This window comes from Westerdykella ornata, assembly GCF_010094085.1.
Source record: "Westerdykella ornata strain CBS 379.55 unplaced genomic scaffold EI97scaffold_36, whole genome shotgun sequence".
NCBI lineage: Eukaryota > Fungi > Ascomycota > Dothideomycetes > Pleosporales > Sporormiaceae > Westerdykella > Westerdykella ornata.
The window spans coordinates 102,856-124,616 of NW_022986886.1; the positions used below are offsets into that span (position 1 = coordinate 102,856).

Genomic DNA, 21,761 nt, shown 5'->3' on the forward strand with positions numbered 1-21,761 from the left:
TCCGCAACGCACGGGCCCAACACCTTTTGACGTCGAAGCAGAGCTCCCCCACCTTGTTGCTGCTGAACTTTGCTGCTAAACTCCTAGTCTGGTCGCATCACCCGTTTGGTTTCGGAAGACAACTTGAACAACCTGCCATGTCAGCGGAATCTCGACCCATCACTGCCGCCCGCTTCGCTGCCGCGCTGACCGAGCTCCCCATCTCCAGCCTGCACGCCAAAATCGCCGAACTCAAGAACTCCATCTCTCATTTAGAGAAGTCCAACGCTGAGCTAGAAGAGTACGTCCGCCAGGAGAGCGATCGCGACTGCTATGAGGCACTGGTTGAGAACAAGGAGGTGATCAGGCGGATGGAGGAGAGAATCGAACTGGTTAAGAAGGAGATCACGGAGAACAGAGGATTACCTTTGGAGGAGGGGGAGGGCAAAGTCAACGGGCAGATTGTTGAGGATGGAGAAGAACCGGTCACCATAGATCTCACTGGGGAAGATGACGGTGCGGGAGAGAGAACCAGGCAGAGTCAAGAGATACAGAACCTTGGGGAGAGAGAGGGCAACGCGGGACTGGCATCTGAGCATGAAACAAGAGGAACAGGCTTAAGAGCAAGGAATCCTCAGCAAGTTCAATCTCAGGGGACCACCCAGCGAGACCCGACAGCGAGCCAACCGGAGGGCAACGAGACGACTGGCGCCGAAGAAGAAGGTGTGTTCCTCTGAGACTCTATCACTCTATGCATCGACGATAATTCTTTCGGGATGTCTGCATGCGCCATCATCCACCCAAGCCAAGGTGATCACGACCGTCTCTCTGCCCCGATTGCGACACTTGCGTGAAAAATGGGATTCTGGAAGCGACGCGTCCACCCTTCTCCAGCAGGCACATGTGCATGCACTATCACTTCGCATGATAATTCGTCCTATAGTCGAGTATTGTTACGGGACCAAACACTAGACGATGAACAAGTCACAGCCTTCCATGGAGGCAGTGGCAAAGCGCCCATACGCATCAGGGAATGCCGTTTGTCTCTACTACCCTTCAGCAAGTTAGTGATAGGCATGGTCAAGGGTCGTTTGTCAGACACCACTACGGGGGTTTTCACTTGAGGAAATTGTCGCCGCCTGGCACGATAGCTTCAGTAGACCCTCTATAGCAGATGTAGACGTGTACCGCGAGCGCGTACTACTACACGTTTACTGGCATGCACTGCGCAGTGCATGCCACTCTGCACTGTTGCATCACGGGTGAGGTAGCCAGCTTGAATGGAGGTATAAGGGTTCAGTTCACATTGTTACCGTCTTCATGCCAGTTCTGCCTCCTCATTGTCTCAGCTCAGATATAGCTCGTCCACCATTTCTATCATGGTCACAACCTCGTCCCCGCGCTTCCCTTCCCCATCATGCCTGCCCTCCTCTCCACCGTATACCACCCATCATCGCCCTACAATCCGCGACCTTCCTCCTTTTCTTCTACAATGCATCTTCGCCCACCTTGAGCTGATAGACCTGGCAAGGGCATATCATGTCTGCAAGGACTGGGCCAGCATTATTGAAAGTAGAGACGACTGGGCGCTACGGAGGAGACAGCTGGACGCACTGGGAGCAGCATCGAAGAGGCCGAGAAAGAGGAAGGCGGTGGATCTGGGGATCGGGTGGGATGGATATGGGAAATTCGGGGGAACGGGTGGTAGGGTTAGTTGACGGACGCAGAACGCAGTCCCCAAGGAGAATCTTGGAAGACGATTTTGTACAGTGTTGAGTCGAACAGTAGCTTTCCCTTCGATTTCTACGGTAGTACCATAGTATTGTCCTTACGCCATTTTCTATTTTCATTTATCTATTTTTCCCCTCTCTTTTGCTCTTTCTTCTTTTCTGTTTCGTTTCGTCCGCAGAGACTTGAGAACCACGGTAGCTATAAATAGCTATACAGACAGATACCGACATCAACGGACATGGGGTGATTCGTAATGCTTGAGGAAAAAGAACCAATGCCAAAACGAGATTGATACGGATTGTTTCAAGGTTGGACACGCGGCCCCCTACGTTGGTGGACATAGCACAGAGCAGGGTAGCCAAGAGGAGGTAGGGCATGTAACAACTGAACAGCGCACGGACCCACGTCGTACGCCATCAGATCAGCGATGTTCGCTTTGGTGCATCTACTGTATCTAAACCGCAACTCTGCCACCTTGCACAGTACACCGGCTTGCGGCGACGTCTCCAGTCCCACACCTGCTGCCGACGGTTACGAAGACCCTCTGGAACCAGAAAACTGATATTCCGTACACTTTCACTCATTTGAAGAAGTAACCATCTCAACGACTCCCGCCCATTCTCCCGATCCCTACTTTTGTCCCGACACTGCCCTTCCTTCGTTTCCTCACCGAACAACCTGGCGTCCTTGACACACAAGTCATGACTGGGCCGAAACGAAAGACGAACGCCCGGTGATCGCTACAAAGGCATACACGGAAACACCCAATTGAAGCCTGACAGCATCTCTCTGCTCCTTTGTTGCCCACATGAGCGGCCAGCAAGGCTCACGATGGGGTTCACTCCTCTCCGGCGCCGTTGCCGGCATCGAATCGCGCCTTGATACCATTCTTGCGGACGACAGCCAGGCGAGTGCGAAGTCGAGGGCGGCCGAGGCAGCAGCCAAACAGGAAGCGGCCAAGCAGGAAGCGGCCGAGAAGAAGAACCTGCAGATTGACCAAGGTGTGTGCTCCGGCTGCCTGCACAGCATCATATAGAAGCATTGGGAATGGCATGAGCGCTTACGCAATCCGCAGGAGTCTCACGGACCTCGTCTACTAGGAGCAGGCCGGGTTCCAGCCTCCAGGATCGGCTGGCACGAGCTGTAAGCCAGCGTTCGGAAAGTCCAAGAGCTTCTACGGACTCCACTTCACGGCCAGAAAGCCCCGCGGTACGGAGCACGGTGGCGACGGCGGATCCGGGAAGAGCAAGTATCGATTCGAAGCAATCTGAAGGAACGTCAGTCGCCAAAGATGAAGCATCGAATGCAGAAGATGACAAGAAGCCTGAAGCAATCGCACGTGCCTCTATGGATTCAACTCCAGTATCTACGTCGCCAGCGCCTGCCGTAACAGAACAACCGGCGTCTATTCCGTTACCCGCCATGTCCATCCCTTCCATCGTTACCCCCGAAACCGCCTCACCCCGACCATCGATGGACAGCAACCCCTCTCGATCCTCCATAGATGCCTCTACACTTGCAGAGTCCGAGCCTGTCTTATCCCGGTCTCCCGGGGATGTCGAAGCAGAACTCGCTGCTTTACAAAAGACACATGAGGAGAAGCTCCGCGAGCACCGGGAGGAATTGCATGCTCACCTCGAGCGCATCGACTCCCTACAAGCCAAGCTCGCCTACTTGACTGAACAAATGGCAGCTTCAGCGAAGGCTGCAGCTGCAGACTCAGACGCGACTCCAGTGGACAAGAAGCTGGCCGAAAAGGATGCCCAGATTGCGGCGCTCATGGAAGAAGGCCAAAAGCTCTCTAAAAAGGAAATGAACCATCTTACTACTATTAGGAAGATGCATGCAAAGGCCAAGGAGACGGATAAGCAAGTAGAGGCGATCAAGCAACGGCTGGCCAAAGCAGAAAAGATCGCTACGGAGCAGACGGAGAGAGCCAGGCGGGCGGAGGCCGCGGAAAGAGCTGCACAGGAGAAGCTCAAGATTGTCGGCAAGATCGAGAAGGATATCGAGCTCATCAAGGCGGAACGGGAAGAGGCCGGGCTTACGATAATGGAGCTAAGGAGACAGTTGAGCGACGCGCTTTCCAAAGCCGACGAGGCCGAAAAGAGGGTACAGGCTGGCGCTCTAGAAGCCGAGAAACGGGTCACTGCCTCGCTCAAAGAAGACATTGAGAACCTGCGGATAGAAAAGAAGCTCGCGGAAGACCGTGGCAAGCGGGAGCTGCAGGAGGCCAAGGATGAGGCTACACGACAACGCGAGAAAGCCAATGTTCTGGAGCTGGAGCTGCGTGGAGAGATTGCTGCAAGTACTCCGAGAAGAACTTTTGGCGGATACAAGTACTAATCGACCCCTAGAATCTCGAGACCAAACTTGAACTCATCCGTAGTCGCTCGGAGGAGGTGTCTTCTTCGGCGACCGGTGACTCCCAAGCCAAACTGCTGCGCCAGATTGAAACCCTACAGACACAATATGCACTTGCCTCGGAAAATTGGCAAGGTATCGAGGGAACACTGACGTCTCGTGTCGCGGCTCTTGAGAAAGAGCGTGACGAGACGGCGAAGCGGGAATCGGACATTAGGCGGAAGGCACGAGAGGTGAATTCCAAAGCACGAAAACTTGAAGATGAACTAGAAAGGATCAATGAAAGGGCGAGGGCGCTGGAGCAGGATCTTCTGGAGCAACGGGCCTCGAGCGAGAAGTTGCAAGCCCGCCTATCGCAAGCGGAATTGGCAGCTGAAGAGGCACGAGCCGATCTCGAGAGAGAGAAGAAGGTGATGGAGGCAGACTTCCAGCAGAAACTGGAAGAGGAGAAGGTGAAATGGAGGTCAGAAATCCAGTCTCAATATGCACCATCCGAGAGCAACTATCTCCGTGCTGCTTCTGCGTCCACCATAAACCGGAGGAACTCGCCCGATCCGCTTGGGCTCGGCAGGAGAGGAATGGTTCGCTCCCCATCGACGGCAGACGTGCCACTCTCCCCAATGGACCGCATGCTCGCCGAAGACCGACGACCTTCAACCGCCCGCTCCAGACCCAGCCCCAATCTTCGCAGCCCAGACATCCTGCGCAGTCCAGAGATAAGTCCTCCGCAGCGGCAAGACTCCATTCCCACCAACCTAAATGGCTTCAACGGCTCCAACACCCCCTCCATCCACGCCTTTGACCACGACGAGGCCTTTGAGATGGGCACCTCCTCGCCGCAACGCACAATCAACGACATGATTTCGGTCTCGACGGCCGGCGCGGGCCCCTCTGTCCAACTCGTCGAGCGCATGAGCGCGACCATCCGGCGCCTGGAATCCGAACGCGCGACGAACAAGGAAGAGCTGGCGCGGTTGGTGGCGCAGCGCGATGAGGCGCGCGAGTCGGTCGTGGCGCTCATGCGGGAGATTGAGGAGAAGAGGGGCTTGGAGGAAAAGGTGGCGAGGTTGGAGAGGGAGTTGGCGGAGATGGGTGAGAGGTATGAGACCACGCTCGAGATGCTGGGGGAGAAGAGCGAGCGGGTCGAGGAGCTGGAAGGGGATGTAGCGGACTTGAAGAAGATTTATCGGGATTTGGTGGAGACGATGAAGTAGAGTAGCGGAGTCAGGCAAGCCTTGCAGCCGTGAGTTATCTCTGGCTGGGCGGCTGACCGAGTTGTTGTTCACTTCCTCCAAGCTGGTAGCAACCCAGCATTGATTATACTATTGAGACTTGTTCCAGCGCCGTGGAGGCATTGGCATCGGGTTTGATAGTAGGTATTCCATGCATGAATGCCAAAATCAAGGGTATCATTGTAATTTCTAGAACGCCAGTCCATGCCATATGTTCCTCGCGTCTCCCGAGTCCACCAACTCCATCACACGCCGCCCCACCCCAGCCGCCAGCAGTCTACCTACTACTCCAAGTCAATCCCCTCCCTCTCGGCTGCGTTCAAAATGTACGTCCTCGTCCTCGCATCCGGCGCCAACTCCAACGCCTTCTTCCCCTCCTTATCCTCTCTATCCCACTCGGCGCCCGCCGCCAGCAACGCCATGGCCGCATCCCCATGGCCCTCGCTCACGGCATGATGCAGCGCCGTCTGGCCATCCACATCCGTCGCATTGAGCGGAGACTTGCCCTCGCCCAGCAACAGCCTGATCATGGGCACGGAGCCCACGGCCGCAGCGCGATGCAGGGGCAACTGGTCTCTTCTATCTCTTAACCTAGCCGACGCCCCCTTGGCCAGCAGCAGGCGCGCGACGTCGAGGTTGGCCTTGCTGGCTGCAAAATGCAGCGCCGTCTGGCCCCCGTGGTTCCTCGCGTTGGGATCCGCGTCCTTGGCGAGGAGGAGCTGGATGATTTCCAACGAGGCGTCGGGCCGGGAGCAGGCCATCATGAGGGCGGTCCAGCCTGCGCCGTCGGCGGCGTCGACGTCGAAGCGTTTGCCTGAGGCGGTGATGAGGAGCTCGATGATGGCGAGGTGGGAGAAGGAGACGGCCCAGTGGAGGGGGAGGCGGGAGTCTGGGTCGCGGAGGAGGGCGAGGGATGGGTTGGCGTGGAGGAGGGATTCGGCTCTTTGCGCTGAAGAAAGGAAGATATGGGTTAGCCAATGGCTCCGCTTTTTGTATGAGGAGGCCGGGAGACTGGGGAGAGGAAGAAGCCCTAGGGCATGGCGTGTTGGAGAGATGGAGCTCCGGACAGACGTACTCTGGCCTTCACGGCAGGCTTCGTGGATGGCGTATTTGGCTTTCAGGTCGTCCGCCATGGCGCATGAATCGTCTTGATACAGCTTTCAAACCGAGCCGCTGGGTCAAGGAGGGAGATTCGCTGCCCTTTCAGGACTGTGCCTGTGTGTTCAATGAGAGATCGAGCTTTCGTACAAACAGACGATGGATGAGATGCTGTTAGATATTCTGCCGGGCGGTGAGCGCTTCAGCCACCCGCGCCCCGCATCGCGGACTCGACGACATGGTAGCTCCCCAACAGGTGGCTAGTGAGATCGAGCTGTCAAGCATCGAGCTGTCAAGCCCACGTTCCGAGGCCCAGCCCAGCTTCCAACGACTACGTCACCCATTCCATCTCAACTCTCTCCAGAAATAAAGCTCAAATGCGGGTCTCATTGCTATCAGGCGCTTCCCCGCCTGACTACTTGTACATGTAGCGTAGCCCGCACCACCACAATCAATAGCCGTCATAGCCACCATCATCACATGGTATACCATCCGTAGAGCTATGATTTGATGTCGTATCCAGAGCCTTTCGCAGAAGGTGAAGATAAGCAGAACCAGGAACCCGGCCCCCAACGCGCCATCGAAAACAGTGACCAGGTATACACACCCTATTACGCCTCATCCGAGAAGGCTAAGAATCGCACACTGGAGCGTCGCCGACCCCTCAAAAATGCCTGCACTAACCAAGTGACCCTATTCGAACGCCGTCCGGGGCTGACGCCAGAATGCAAACATGAATAGTGAGAATATGGGCGGATGTGCGCCGCGACGACGTGGGAATCGATGCCGATCGCGTCCGTCTAAAAGCAACAGCACGGAACGCTGGGGCTGATGATGCTGACCGACCAACAGGGTCGCAATGTAACAGTCAAATCGCGTTATAAAGGCCACTTTTGCGCTCATTTTCGCGGATTGGAGTTGTCCTTCAAGCTGTTACCCCACTGCCCTACGTACTCTTTGGCCCACCGGCGGAGGTGGATGGATGCTACCGGTCGTTAGTACGTGCAATGTGAAAGTGGTAGACGCGCTTACCCTTCATAAATCTCTTGCTAGCATACTTCTTGAAGAATGCTTCATGGATCACTGGGCTGGAAAGATAGTCGATCATCAATTCGACAACGGGTTGGATCTCTTCTTCCTTGTAACCGGAGTAGTGAGCCAGAGTCGCGTCCTAAGGGCAGGTTTAGCAGGGTTTGGAGTCGAGCGAGGTATGCAACTTACCCATGGTCCACGCTCCAGCACCATCCGAGACAAGTACATGGCGGCGGCAGCGACCTGACTTGGGGGGTGTGCAATAAACCGGTGGTCCAAGCAGCTGATTTCCATTAGGTACTTGCCGAGGGTACGCGTGTGGATGTCGTAGTTATCGGCCTTTGATATCCGGCGAAGGAAGTTCATGGGGTTGGGATAGCTGAGGTCATAATTAAGTGCAGCAAGGACGAACCGCTCGGCACTCAGGATCTCGTCCTCGGTGAAACCATCCTCGGCCAAATGGCGGAAGCTGCCAACATGTGGAGAGAGTATCTCTTCATACTTGGAGGCAATGAACATGGCAGTGACACCGACAAGCTGGAGGCGATCCAGCTCAACGGCCTTGGTCGAGAGGAAGCGGTCAATGATGTTGACGGCAAGGAATAGGGTCTCGGGATAAAGGCCGAATCGTGTTTGCACCTCGATCAACCAGTCGACGAGAATGCCACGCAGCTTCCACTCAAGGTCGTTTTGGTTGTCCATGTAGTTGGGGTTCGGCATGGTGGCCACCTCAAGCTCCTTCAGATATTCAAAGATCTCGACAACATACTCCGAAACCATCAATGGATCTTCAGCATCCTCCTTATCCAAGTCGGGAATCTCGACCTGCTCTTCGGTCTCCTCCTCGTAGATCTCAACCACCTCTTTGACGTGCTCCACCTTGGCAGTGGTCGACTTCGTAACCTTGGCAGGCTCGGCCGCGACGTTTGACTGCGGAGCGGGGGGGATGTTCTCCGCGTCTTCGTTGTCCTCCTTCACCGTGGTCTGCTTGGACGTGATTCGCTTTTTCGTGGCACCACCGATGCCTGCTCCGCTGGCCGGCCGCTTGAGCTCGGACATGTTCTTCTCCTTGAGTACGTGATGACGCGTCGACGTTGACCTGGTAGGCTTCTGAACCTTGGTGGGGTGTGCGGCTTTCGATACGGGGCCGGCCTTGCTGGCCAATGGCTTCTTACTGTCCTTCGCGTCTTTTGCTCCGGCACCCAGGTTTTCCGTGTTGGTCACATTGCTCTTGTCACCTAATGCGGCCCGCTTCCTTGTCTGTGCAGTACCATTTGCGCCGAGGGCAGTGGTTGATTTCTTGGATTGCAGGGTCTTTTTGGGCACGTCTGATGCGGATTCTTTACTACTGAGGGCCGCGCTTTTGGCACGCGTCACGCGCGTCACGGCGGCATTCTCGTCGTTCTCGTTCGTCACAGCCCTGTGGCGAAGTGACCGGCTCTGATGTACGTGTTAGCCTGCTGTTGCTCTAAGTCGCCGGCCAGCAGCAACACGTCACAGCCAAGGTGATGTTAGGAGGAGAATGGTGCAAAACATACAACTTGAGACATGGCAAGCAATACTAAGTATGCTTCGCAAGGCTATGTCGTATGGGAAGGGTATCGGACTATGTATGATGCCTCAATGTGGTATAAACGGTGTTGTTATGATGCACTGTTGACATGGTCAGTTTGAGCCAATTGCGAGACGAAAAGACAGCAAAACAATGCCGACGTGAATATGCCGGGGAAGGCGAGTGTACCGGAAGTGATGCGAGGATCTGCTCGACAGACTGGGCGTGTCAGCTCGCGACTGTGTTAGGAGCAGACACGCTCTCTAAGATGGGGCAGCGATGGTAATGGGACGCGGAGAATGGGAAAGGAGATCCGTGGAGATCAGCGGGCGTATTGTCGAAGGCGGCGGACAGCAGAGAAGTCCAGCTCCGAGAGGGCACAGCAACGCGCGAGGGTGCGTCGAGGTTGTTGAAGCGGATGCTCGGCCAAGGTGTGGTTGAGTAGTGCGGGTGTGTTGATGTTGGAAGCACGGGTTTGTTTTGGGTGAGATCAGACTTGGCAGTCTTAGTCATCCATCCCGTCTTTCCCGTCTTCCAAGGGTTGCGCCAAAGTCGCGCGGACAGCGTGAGGGAACCAATGAGAGCGCGTCTTTGCACTTACCTTTCTGGCAGAACTTGAGAGGCAGGACGCGCCGCTGATGTCTTCCGTCGCTTGCGGGAGGAGGATGCGATGCAACGGTGGTAAACACTGAAAGGCGCTCCAGAAGGGGGTTTGGATGGTTTGGATGAAGCCAATATAAGGGGGAGAATGCCAGTGTATGGGAAGTTGGGAAATTGTTGATCGCTGTGTGAGGGAAGAGAGAGAAAGAACCACGCGAACGGCTGGTTTTGGTTTTGGAGGCCCGTCGAACGTGTGGTTGCCCGGTCGCCGCGTCTGGCAGGGATTAGCGACTCGGCCTTACGCCGGATACGCTAAACCGCTTCCGAGCGCGCCTGGAGAAATTCGGGCTGCCGTGTATCAGAACATTCACTCCTACTCATCGACAGTTGCCGGTGCTGCTTGCATCCCCTCGCTCCCATCGCCGCGCCACCCCCCCAATGGCCCTTGGGCCCTGCTCGTGAAACATGTTGCAACCACGGATATGTCTTTCCCAGCCCGTACGCCTCGCCAGAGTCTTCCTCCAACCCGCAAGGAGCTATGCGACCGCCGTCGACCATGTCCCTCCGCCGCCCATCAATCCGGCCGTCTCCGTTGATGGTGCCCATTTGGAGGCCGGAGGCTCGCGGAGGGAGCACTTCATTCCTTTGAGAACCTACAAGCCCCGTACCCCCGGTCTCCGCCATCTCAAACGCCCCGTCAACGACCACCTTTGGAAGGGCCGCCCATACCTCAAGCTCACCATTGCGAAGAAAGGCCAGCACCTGGGAGGACGAAATAACAGCGGAAGGGTCACCGTCAGGCATCGCGGAGGTGGACACAGGAGGAGGATTCGGATTGTGGATTACAAGCGCTATCTTCCTGGCGTGCATGTCGTTGAGCGGATTGAATACGACCCGAACCGGACCGCCCACCTGGCCCTCATTACTCGCGTCGAGACTGGGGAGAAGTCGTACATTGTTGCTGCAGATGGTATGAGAGCCGGCGATGAGATTCAGAGCTACCGCTCGGGTATACCCAAGGAGCTGTTGGACAGCATGGGTGGTGTGATGGATCCTGGCATGCTCGCGGCGAAGACTGCCTCGAGAGGGAACTGCCTCCCCATTCACATGGTGCCGCTCGGGACCCAGGTCTACAATGTGGGCTCCAAGAGCAAGGGCGGAGGCGTCTTCTGCCGCAGCGCGGGAACGTACGCCATTGTAGTCAACAAGGAGGAGGTGGAGACGCCCAAAGGGGTCAGTGTCAAGAGCGTCATTGTGCGGCTGCAGAGCGGCGAAGTCCGCAAAGTCAGTCCGGATGCGTGCTGCACCATTGGGGTCGCAAGCAACATCCAGTCTCACTTCACGTCGCTCGGCAAGGCTGGTCGTGCAAGATGGATGGGCAAGCGGCCGGAGGTCCGCGGTGTTGCCATGAACGCGGGTACGAGGGCCTTTTGTCTTGTGCATTCTCAGACTGACATGTGGCAGCCGATCATCCCCACGGTGGTGGACGAGGCAAGTCCAAGGGCAACGTGCACCCCGTCAGTCCGTGGGGCACTCCGGTGAGTAGCGTCCATGGGATTGGAGATGGACATGTTCTAATGGGATCGAACAGGCCAAAGGCGGTTACAAGACGAGACACAAGAGGAACAAGCACGTCTTCCTCGTCCAGGACCGACCGCGCAACCAGGGCAAGCGGCGGCCGAGATGAACAGCAGGGCGGCGAGTTCTGTATATGTACCTGTACCATACCAGTACCAGCACCAGCACCTGTACCTGTGCCTTTGCATCTGTATCCTACTCCCGGCCGTGTTCGTATGCGGCGCCTGACTACGACCGAATCCATGCTATATCCCCCACCTTATGTCCTCTTCGGACGCTTCCACCCACGGCGCTCGACTCGAGTCGCACCTATGCTCGAAGAATTAGACATGGCAGTTGTGTTCTGTGGCCTTGGTTGAGAATGACTCTGGACTTGAAGAGGCATCTATGGCTGATCTCCCAAATCGGTTATGTAATCCGCGTTGATGCTGGCCATTGCACGGAAGCGGTATAGCGGATTACTTGTCTTATTATTACCCTCTCACTACCGCTCGGCGTCGGGGCCTCCGTGGCATTTCGTCCATGGAGCTTTGACGCGGGTGTGGCTTGCAGGGCGTGAGTAGACGACATGCTATCTCTGCAGTCACCGACTAAACGACTGCACCTCGCATTCTCTCGCGAGAAACACTGCCTCACAAGAAAAAGGCCCTCCCTCAGCCCCTCCCGCCCCTCTCCCCGGACCCTACCTCTCCTCCCCTCTTCCACCACCACTGGTGCCCCCAATCAATACACCTTCGACTTCCTTCTCTCCCCTTCAGCCCCCAGAGCGGTCAAAAGTTGCTACGGCGTGTCAGCAACTGGTACCGTGTGCTCCCTACCCGCGTCTACTCTTCAAGTGATGCCTGATCGCGCTTCTGCGTGGCGCGCTGCATTTTCTTAATTCTTCGTCGCAAACACACACGCTTGAACCCTCCACCTGTGCGCCAGGCTGCTCTTAGCTGAATACCGCGCAAACTCCATGACCTAAAATATCCTGTGATTCTCTCCGAACGATGCCTTCAACAGACTCGGACTCCCCCGACGACACCTTCTTCAACGACCTGTCCCAACCCGTCCCCCAACCAAACCGAGGCAGTCATTCGTCGCAGAAACCCAATGCCACCGATGCGCCGAGGGACGACGCCTCCAAGCAGCCAAAGCGGATAGCCTGCGTGCTCTGCCGCAAGAGAAAACTGAAATGCGACGGCACCAGACCGGCATGTGGAACTTGTAAGCGGCTGTCTCATGACTGCGCTTACGACGAGGTGCGGAAGAAGAGCGGGCCCAAGAGGGGCTATGTAAAGCTGCTGGAAGCCAGGCTGCGTAGGTTCCTTGTTGCTTCGGGAGCTCCATCTCCATCTGCTAATCCAAGCATTGCAGAACAAGTCGAAACACTGTTGAAAAATCACGAGTCCACCGAACAGAATAAAGAATCCGCTCGGCAAAATCCCGCCTCCGCCTATGTTGCCAGCACGTTGCAACAGGGACTGCTCAACCCTGGTGATGGACTTCCGCCCTCCTTCACCGAACGCCTCTCTCCCGCTCCAGACATGTTCCCAGGAACCGCATCTGCCCAGTCACAGGCAGGACAGGGCGAGTATCCCTGGGAGATGATTGGATTGGGCCTCGATGAGCCACTCCCACCCCAGGACGTCATGGACGATCTGTAAGTACAGCGCAACCCGCATATCCTTAGCCCGTCCTTCTAACCCCATCGTAGCTATCAGGTCTACTTCAGCAAAATCCACCACTCCGTGCCTGTCATTCATAAGCCACGATTCAGGGCCGCCATGGACCTGGCACCTCACATGCGACCTGCTGTCTGTTTGCGTTATATCATGTGGGCCTTGGCTGCGTCTATCACGGACAAGTACGAGACACTGCAAGAGCACTTCTACCAACGCGCCAGGAAGTACGCCCACATGGACGAGATGAGAGGTTACGGCGAAGCTACCATCACCGTCGGCCATTGCCAGGCATGGATCCTCATCTGCACGTACGAGTTCAAGCAGATGTACTTCCCCAGAGCTTGGATGTCGGCTGGAAGGGCTGTCCGTCTGGCTCAGATGATGCAACTTCATCGCCTGGACGGTGCCGGTTTGGACGTTAAGCAATCTCTGGGACCCCCAAAGGATTGGACGGAACGGGAGGAGCGAAGACGGACTTTCTGGATGGCATTCTGTGTAGATCGCTACGCAAGTATTGGGACCGGATGGCCCATGACCATTGACGAGAGAGACGTGAGTACCCTCACGGCAAAGCTTACCTCCAAGGGTGGCACGCAAAGAACGAATCAGCTGACACCCCCTTAGATACTGACAAATCTGCCCTCGAGCGAGGAGGCGTACGAAAAGAGCAAGCCAATGCCAACCGGATCATTGGAGCAAGCAATGGAACCCAATGGAGCAGCCAAACTGGAGCCTTTTGCCGGTGTCATCGTCACCGCCGCCCTCTTTGGCCGCAACCTCCTCCATCTTCATCGCCCAGGTATTGACGATATGGACCATGATCTGAATGGAGGCTTTTGGAGCAGACATCGAGAACTGGAAAGCATTCTATTGAATACCGCGCTGGCGCTACCCGATGCCTTGCGACTTCCGGGTGGGTTGTCGGATCCAAACGTTGTCTTCTTGAACATGGCCCTGCATACCTCCGCCATTTGCCTCCATCAAGCGGCAATATTCAAGGCGGACAAGTATCGGCTACCCATCGCCGTGAGCAATGAAAGCAAGATCAGATGCGTCACTGCGGCTGCCGAGGTCGCTTCGGTGATGAGAATGATTAGCCACATGGACTTGTCAGCGGTATGTGAGCTGCATTTGATGTTTCTTGTGAAGTACACCGCACTAACATGAGCAGATGAATCCCTTCATATCATTCTGCGTATACGTAGCAGCACGGGTGTTTATCCAGTATCTCAAGACACGGCCAAAGGACCAACAGATGAGCGCAACTCTTCAATTCATGCTGCAAGCCATGGCCGCGCTCCGTCGAAAGAACCCGTTAACTGAATCCTTCCTGGCTCAACTAGACGTGGACCTGGAGTCAGCCGGCCTGATGGGTCTGGGCCAGAGGCGATCCACTGGTTCACTCACGGATACAAAAGGTGGGGAGGATCTTACGACACGTCGGCGCGCGGTCGCCGAACAAAAGCAGGGGTAAGTGTTCCTGTCCGTGGTAGTGCTTGTGTTACCTTGTACCTTAGAGCCCCCTGATGCTAATGCCTTCAAGATGCGCACCCATAACGATACCCACGGAAACCCAGAACAAGAATGCCCAGGCCAACTACCCGGGGAACCCGCGTCCCGAAATGCAGGGCTCCGCGGATGCAGGATACACGGGCAGCACACCAGGCCCACCATTCCACGTCAACAACAGCGCCGTCAACTTGGACACACACCACTCCCTCCCCTTTGTGCGGTCTCAGAAAATGGATATACCGCAGCGAGGCCGGCAGACCGATCCGACCAGATACCCGGCTCTCTACATGGTCCCAGACAACAACGACATGGACGTCTCAACCGACGACCAACCCAGTCCTGCGACGAGCAACTCGCAGTCAAGAGGAGGCTCGACATCTCACACATCCTACTCTCCAAGGACCCAGAATGACATACACAGCATGCCCTACCGCGCCTCGCCCAAGCGATTATCCAACACCATGCCGCTTGCCCAAACCTCGGCCGCAGACAATACGACCTTCTTCCCCGCCAACGATCCAAATCTCTTCTCAGCAGACCTGTACGACGTCTCAGCCTCGATGACGGCCGACACCACCATGTCCTCGGGCTTCGTCATGACCAGCGAATGGGATCTGTCAATGATGAGCACGGGGAATACGGGCATGACGCCCATGTCCGACGGAGCCTGGAACCAGATGCTGGAGAGTATCGATCTGGGATGGAATTCCATGGGACCGCCTCATGGAGAGTCGCCGATTGGGGGGCGCTGAGGTGCTGCGTTCAGTTGTGGTTGTTTGCGCTTGTTTCTATACCCCATTGTCGTTATCCCCTTTATTAGTACACGGCGAAGCAGAAATTCTGCTTCTTTGTACATTTGATTTGCCATGGGAAGCTTTAGCGTTTCGCAACCTTGAGATGTATATTATTCTTCCTAGACGATGCGCTGGTTTTCTCACCGCTCCTCCTGGCTGAGTGTCCATTGGTTGGGCAGACGTACATGTAGCTTAGATAGAGAAAGCTGCAGCAACGGGATGTGTGCCTCCTCGGCATGATTACAATGATCTTGTTGGAACGATGTTGCCATATTTTCTAACCCTAACCATTTTTTTTTCTTGATCTCTGTAGCTGTAGGAGGCTAACAAGTAGACTATTGCCGTGCCGACTTGTAGACTTACGAACAGGGGTGCGATCTATCTCCCGGCGCACGGACCTTGTCCTTGTCTCTACAGCAACGAATGCTGGAGCTCCACGACAGACCGCTCAATGAAACCTCATACAACTATTTCTTCACTCAGTGAATCCCTTCGTTCCATTCTTCCTCTCAATCATCAACGTGGACAGTTTGTGTATATCCAATTTCAATATCGTGTCAAATCGCGCTATCCGCCATTGCTTTCTCCACCGTAAACAAACCTACCAGCCCTAAGCATTCCACACCATGTACAAGGAACGAGGCCGTGCGGTATCCCCCGTGCCAACATACATGTCCAACGAGCAAATGAGTACGTCCCCCACGAAAAGCATTCTTCATTTCCATTCTCACACTTTGAACAGGTTCCTTCCTCCGAGACCTCCGCAGCAACCGTCCAACCCGTCCCGTCGGCTCTCGTCCTCCCCCGGCACACTTCAGCACCTGGTCCAGCAGGTCGCCGTCCAAGTTCACCGAAAGCCCAGCTGTATCCCCCTTTACCCAATCCACCTTCAAAGAGGCGGGCGTCGAGCCGGAAAACGCGCCGCCTAAGAAGATAGGAGTGTCGGAAACGGAGAAGTCGCCATCGCATCAGAGAGCTAATTCAGATATGAGTATAGACGAGGTGTTGGCGACGACACAAAGGGGGAGGGCACTCGTTCAACCGCGCCGTGGCCGCGATGCATCTACCTCGTCCATGGCACGGGAACGGACGCCGAGTATACAGTATCGAGAAGATGCACGGAGACAGAGGGAACGCGAGGAGGCGCGCGAGGTCAGACGTGCCATGGAAGAGCTGGATGGAAACGACGAGAATCGAATCTATACAGCGGCCAGGGACGAGGCTGCCGAGCTGGTGTGGAAGCATCGGAACCCGAATGCCAAGGAGAACGAGCCGCATGCGCCGTATGCGTATCCGGGACTGGGGAAGAGCTCGAGTCAGGGCAGGAGTCGGAGTCTACCGAGGGGAGATGAGGACCTGCAGCGCAAAAACTCGAAACTGAGGAAGAGGAGTTCCATGGGGAGTTCGACGGGAAGTTCGATGGCGGGAAGCCGGAGTAGTAGTCTCCAGAGCCATCGTACGCCTAGTGGGTCTTCGGTCACGGCGAATGCAGGATTCAGCACTTCTCCTATCAAGGATAGTTTCTTCCCCGGCGATAAGAAGCAGGGATCCGAAGTCACTGTCTCCAAGACCGCTTCCAATCCCGCTGACGTCCCCCAGCGGAGACAAAGTAGCGGTTCCAGGAGGAAGGTCAGTGCAAGCTTGCTCAACGATCCCAACGACAAGATATACGAAGAGCCTGAGGAAGAGTACACGGCGTCCGCCCCCGCTTCTACTGGTGTCGTGGCGCCTACTCCGGCTCCGGCTCCAGCATCTGCGCTCAGTCCCGCCGAACCTTCGACCTTGAACAAGCTTCCCCTGTCAATCAGGCGTAACCCCTTTAGCCGGGTCCAATTTGCAAAGGGCAACCTGCTCGGGAGATCGAACACCGACCCCACCATGGGCATGAAGCAGCGATTCGATCGTGTTGAGATCCAGAACAATCCGCCCACACAATCCCGCAATGCCGCTTATACCACGAATGCAGCTGCTCCAACTAAGCCCAAACCCAACGCGAACTCTGAATCGGATATTGAGAACGAGCCCGAAGTCAAGATGAAGGATGGCAAGGAGATACGGAGCGAGGAGCTTCGTGCCGCCACTGGCTTTAAGCTCAAGGACAGGAGCCCGAAGCTACCCACGCCCACTGTGGTTTCTGACAGCCCTGGCCGGCCCATTGTGTCTTTCCAAAAGGACTGGAAACCAAAAGAAGTCGAGCTCAAGCAAGAAATCTCCCTAGTGGATGCGAAGCCCAAGCCAGTGGACGAGAGCCCAAGCCAGCCTCGCCCGCTGGCCAAAAATGTCCCAGCGCCTCCTATTCCCACCATCGATGTCCATGAGGAATCGCCCCAGAAAGAGGGTACAGCGACTGCTCCCTCTAAGCCTTCCATGGTATCAGGCCCGAAATCGCCTTTTGCGAGAAGGGCTCAGGCTCCTGCCGCTAAGGTTTCTGGAGAGCCTGCAGCTGGACCTCTTTCCAGCATTGGCATGTCAAGGAAAGTCAACTCTCCTGAACCCAGTTCGGCTGCTGTACCAACTATAAGCGTTTCCCAGGCCCCTTCGTCGGGCTCTAGGCCATCTCCCATGCCTCCGGTTCCCACAATCTCAGTCAATGAGCCTGCTAGCATCCGCGTCACCCCCTCCAGTTCGGGTGCGGCCGTGACGCCGCCACCGATATCTGTACCACCATCTATCCCGACCATCTCAGTCAACGAGCCAGCAGCGCCGGCGCCGAAGATGAATACTCCCTCCATCTCGGTGACGCCATCAATCCCAACCATCAACGTCAATGGCCCAGGGGCTTCCAGCAGGCCACTGCCAACCCCCACGCGATCAGCAGGACGAGGCAGCGCGAAGTCGTTGTACGGGAATGGTACCCTGAACAACCAGTCGCACTGGACGCCCACAAGTGTCCGCTCAGGCGCTCTATGCACACACTGCGCGCTCCCCATCTCGGGACGCATCGTCTCCGCCGCGGGCTGCCGCTTCCACCCCGAGTGCTTCCGCTGCCACCATTGCGGCGAACATCTCGAATGCGTAGCCTTCTACCCGGAACCAGATAGCAAGTACGCCGAGCGCGTGGCACGCATCCGGGCCAGGATGCGCGGCGAGGATATCGAGTGCCTCCCCACACACCCCACGCACGAAGACATGGTGCGTCTCGAGCAGGAAGACGGCGACGAAAGCCCACGCTTCTTCTGCCACCTGGATTACCACGAATTGTTCTCGCCGCGCTGTAAGAGCTGCAAGACGCCGATTGAGGGCGAAGTTGTCGTGGCGTGTGGGGCCGAGTGGCATGTTGGGCACTTCTTCTGCGCGCAGTGCGGGGATCCGTTCGACTCGACGACGCCGTTTGTGGAGAAGGATGGGTATGCATGGTGTGTCGGGTGCCATACGAACCGGTACTCGCCCAAGTGTAGGAAGTGCAAGAAACCGGTTACGGATATGGTGGTGAAGGCGTTGGGGGCGGAGTGGCATGTGGGCTGTTTTTGTTGTGTGGTGAGTGCCTGTTTTCTGTACATGTATGAGACTGCATGACTAATGGATGGTGCAGGAATGTTCGGGCGCCTTTGACGATGGGAGGTACTTCCTGCGCGGGGAGAGCCAGGATCCCGTGTGTGTCAAGTGTGAGGAGCGGAGGCTGAAGGCTTAGTGATCTGAATGAATGGCTCCCAGATGCTCGAAGACGGGAGGAGGGATGAAGGAAGTTGCATCTAACGTGGCTACGAACGTACATGATGTTTGCAGTATTGCAAATGGCACGAAACATATGCTCTGGAGTGAAGGATAGCACGTCAACCTTGTCTATCTTGTTGCTTGCATAGCGTTGCATAGCGGAGGATATGATATCATCTTGGGGAGGCGTTGGATAGGCAGGCGTTTGGGATCTACTCCGTATATCGTGGTAGTCGTTTGAATACATGAGAAATCAGAAAAATCGATCGCATATTGCATGGGTAGTAAGGTATGGCAAGTGAGGTATTGCATGGCCGCCTTGATATCATCTCTCATGCAGTTGTTGATCGAGCTTCAACCTCATTGGGTAGCTCGATGTGGGTTAGCGCGGCGACAGGGATCACGCAAGATGCACGCGCTCGGCCTACTAGTGGCGCGTGTTTGCAGCTGCATACGCGCATCTCTTGGGTGAAGGACTACGCTGCGACGTCGCAATGTGTGAGCCTTCTTCTTCACCTTCACCGGGCTGAGGCACAGGGTATATAATACTCTCATGTCTGCCCCGCAGAGTCTTCCTCTCCACACCCTTTCCTCCCACATCGTCTTTTGCTCGATCTGCTTCGCAACTTCGTCACCATGGTATTACACCCTCAACAAGAACACCTCGCCTTGGCTCTCCTCACCACCATGAAATGACGAACCCACTACTAAATTTTTTCCCCCAGAACTCCCGATCCCTCCGCCGTCTCGCTGCCGACCACGCCTCCCTCCACACCTCGGGCCTCCCGCCCAACTACCTCTTCCCCCCCACCACCTCTCCCTCGGACCTACCCTCGGACCTCACCAGCCTCGACGTCCTCCTCGCCGGCCCCCAAGGCACCCCTTACTCCTCAGGCCTCTTCAAACTGCACCTCGACATCCCGCCGACCTACCCCGCGTCCCCCCCCACCGCGCACTTCCGCACCCGCATCTGGCACCCCAACATCGACGAGCACTCGGGCGCCGTGTGCGTCGAGACGCTCAAGCGCGACTGGAGCTCCTCGCTGCGCCTGCGCGATGTCTTAGTAACTATTAGTTGTCTTTTGATCCAGCCGAATCCCGCCAGCGCGCTGAACGAGGATGCGGGCAGGTTGGCCGTCGAGGATTGGGAGGGGTTTTGTAGGAGGGCGCGGTTGATGTGTGGGGTTCATGCTGGGGTTCCGGAGGGGATGGCCGAGGCGGTTAGGGAGGCGCAGAGGAGGGGGGAGGAGGAGGAGGAGGAGAAGAAAAAAGAGGATGAGGATGAGGAGGAAAAGAGGGGAGAGACTGAAAAAGAGAAGGCGGACCAGGAGGAGAAGAGGAAGAGCGATGGCATGTTAAGATCCAGCAAGGGCAAGGAGAAAGCCGTCGTCCCCACCGAGGACGAGGAGAACGATACACGAACGCTATTCACCCGTGATACCGTCGCCGACGCGGAGAGTGACCCCGAAGGCGATTGGATTCCTGGGCCCCCGGCACATATGCCTGCCGTCACGCCTAGCGTGTCCGGGCCCCTGAGGACAACGGCAAAGGAGAACGTCTTGGGTATCAAGGGGCTTGAGGGACTTCAGAAGGACGACGGCGACGGCGACGGCGACGCCATGGCCGTCGACGGACCTCCACTTGCAGGCCCAAAGAGTGCCGAGTTGTCGTCTACCGTGGGATCATTCGGCAAACATTCGTTCAGCTTGAGAGTGCCATCTACAACGGATTTGAATGGCGCAGCTGTCGAAGGACTTCTTTCCTCGAGCTCCATCTCCCCTCTCGCCCGCAACAAGAACAACAGCACCAAGACCACCGCCACTCAGCCTTCCCCCGGCCTCACCCTCACCACTCAAGATCCCCACACTGCGCACCCACTCCTCACGGAATTCTCATGGACTTGGCAAGATGCGCAGATTCTGTACTCCTCTTCTCCCTCTTCCTCTCCCGCCACCTCGGCCGCAGTCAAGAAACGCCACGCGACGCCCGACTTCGCCGCGCGCGCCGCGTGGGAGGTGAGCCGGTTGCGGCGCACGGGTGGGGACCTGCGGAGGTACAATCGCGGGGATTGGGGGCCTAGGGTGGGGGTTGGGCGGCTGTAGCGAATTCTTGTCTCTTCTTCAGGGCACTTTTTTTTTCACAGCGTTTGTCTGCCTGTGCTGCGAACGGGGGACGGCACGGTTGGCCCGGTGGGTTGGCTTCTTGTTCTGGGATGGGATGCAAATTGTCATTCATAAACGAGCATGCAGTTTGCGGCGGTTGTTGGACTGGACGGGACTGGACTGCCTTGCTATCGGGCTAGGTTCAAGCGATTCTTTCGCATGTGGGCGACGGTGGCGGTGGTGGGATCTTGGGAAACACGTCGACGGGGCGTTTTCAGGTTCGACTTTCCTGGTTTTAGGGGATTCGGTGGCGTTTGAGGGGATCGGGTGTGTTGCCCTTGGATGGGTGGATGGATAAAGGGCGTGGGTATGTCGATGGTGTGGTTTTCAGAGAGAAGAGAGGCAGAGGGAGGGAGACAGAGATGGAGCGAGAGAAGAAAGAGAGGAGAGAGGTTGGGTGGTGTGCATTGTAGAGGATTGCTGCTTTCGCTATCACGTTATGCCCTTCCTCTTCCTCTTCCTCTTCCTTTTTCTCCCTCTTCCCTTATCTCATTCTCGTCCAAAAAGGGTTCAAGCGTGTCTTGCTAGCACCCCCGGATATGTTTTCAAGGGATACACGTGTTTCTCCGGGTGGACCACGGCGCGGTTTCATCAACATTTTGTGACTGACTGGCGGCTTGGAAGGAAGGAAAGAAGGAAAGGAGAAGGAAGGAAAGAAAGAAAGAAAGGAAAGAAAGAAAGAAAGGAAAGAAAGAAAGAAAGGAAAGAAAGAAAGAAAGGAAAGAAAGAAAGAAGAAAGAAAGGAAATGAGCTGGATGGGACATGTCACGTAATACAGTACATGTAGAAATGCAAATGCACCCTGC

At 56.1% G+C, this 21,761-nt stretch overlaps 8 protein-coding genes across 8 annotated transcripts; 7 read left to right on the forward strand and 1 right to left on the reverse strand.

Moving 5' to 3' along the window:
• Positions 1 to 137: 137 nt before the first annotated feature.
• EI97DRAFT_354501 (uncharacterized protein) lies at positions 138 to 383 on the forward strand (the record flags this gene model as incomplete). Its single annotated transcript, XM_033794889.1, has 1 exon — positions 138 to 383. A coding segment is annotated over one exon (246 nt), but the record flags the coding sequence as incomplete, so codon positions are not given.
• Positions 384 to 1,329: 946 nt separating this feature from the next.
• EI97DRAFT_436824 (uncharacterized protein) lies at positions 1,330 to 2,040 on the forward strand. The gene has a single exon (XM_033799211.1). It carries the CDS (start codon positions 1,359 to 1,361, stop codon positions 1,695 to 1,697), a length of 339 nt encoding a protein of 112 aa, XP_033650123.1. The 5' UTR covers positions 1,330 to 1,358; the 3' UTR covers positions 1,698 to 2,040.
• A 478-nt stretch (positions 2,041 to 2,518) lies between these two features.
• On the forward strand, positions 2,519 to 5,288 carry EI97DRAFT_452937 (uncharacterized protein; the record flags this gene model as incomplete). The annotated part of the gene is made up of 3 exons (XM_033800430.1): positions 2,519 to 2,711; positions 2,786 to 3,981; positions 4,068 to 5,288. The coding sequence occupies 3 exons, from the start codon at positions 2,519 to 2,521 to the stop codon at positions 5,286 to 5,288; spliced, it is 2,610 nt and encodes an 869-aa protein (XP_033650124.1).
• Positions 5,289 to 7,303: 2,015 nt separating this feature from the next.
• EI97DRAFT_452939 (A/B/D/E cyclin) lies at positions 7,304 to 8,986 on the reverse strand (the record flags this gene model as incomplete). The annotated part of the gene is made up of 4 exons (XM_033800431.1): positions 7,304 to 7,389; positions 7,437 to 7,575; positions 7,626 to 8,876; positions 8,975 to 8,986. 4 exons carry the CDS (start codon positions 8,984 to 8,986, stop codon positions 7,304 to 7,306), a joined length of 1,488 nt encoding a protein of 495 aa, XP_033650125.1.
• Positions 8,987 to 10,053: 1,067 nt separating this feature from the next.
• Positions 10,054 to 11,275, forward strand: EI97DRAFT_385510 (ribosomal protein L2; the record flags this gene model as incomplete). Its single annotated transcript, XM_033796020.1, has 3 exons — positions 10,054 to 11,005; positions 11,053 to 11,126; positions 11,180 to 11,275. 3 exons carry the CDS (start codon positions 10,054 to 10,056, stop codon positions 11,273 to 11,275), a joined length of 1,122 nt encoding a protein of 373 aa, XP_033650126.1.
• An 883-nt stretch (positions 11,276 to 12,158) lies between these two features.
• EI97DRAFT_445659 (uncharacterized protein) lies at positions 12,159 to 15,097 on the forward strand (the record flags this gene model as incomplete). The annotated part of the gene is made up of 5 exons (XM_033799980.1): positions 12,159 to 12,811; positions 12,866 to 13,385; positions 13,458 to 13,949; positions 14,005 to 14,303; positions 14,377 to 15,097. 5 exons carry the CDS (start codon positions 12,159 to 12,161, stop codon positions 15,095 to 15,097), a joined length of 2,685 nt encoding a protein of 894 aa, XP_033650127.1.
• Positions 15,098 to 15,815: 718 nt separating this feature from the next.
• Positions 15,816 to 18,939, forward strand: EI97DRAFT_436831 (uncharacterized protein). Its single transcript, XM_033799212.1, has 2 exons — positions 15,816 to 18,616; positions 18,672 to 18,939. The coding sequence occupies exons 1-2, from the start codon at positions 16,127 to 16,129 to the stop codon at positions 18,768 to 18,770; spliced, it is 2,589 nt and encodes an 862-aa protein (XP_033650128.1). The 5' UTR covers positions 15,816 to 16,126; the 3' UTR covers positions 18,771 to 18,939.
• Positions 18,940 to 19,429: 490 nt separating this feature from the next.
• EI97DRAFT_445661 (UBC-like protein) lies at positions 19,430 to 20,895 on the forward strand (the record flags this gene model as incomplete). The annotated part of the gene is made up of 2 exons (XM_033799981.1): positions 19,430 to 19,432; positions 19,519 to 20,895. 2 exons carry the CDS (start codon positions 19,430 to 19,432, stop codon positions 20,893 to 20,895), a joined length of 1,380 nt encoding a protein of 459 aa, XP_033650129.1.
• Positions 20,896 to 21,761: the final 866 nt, after the last annotated feature.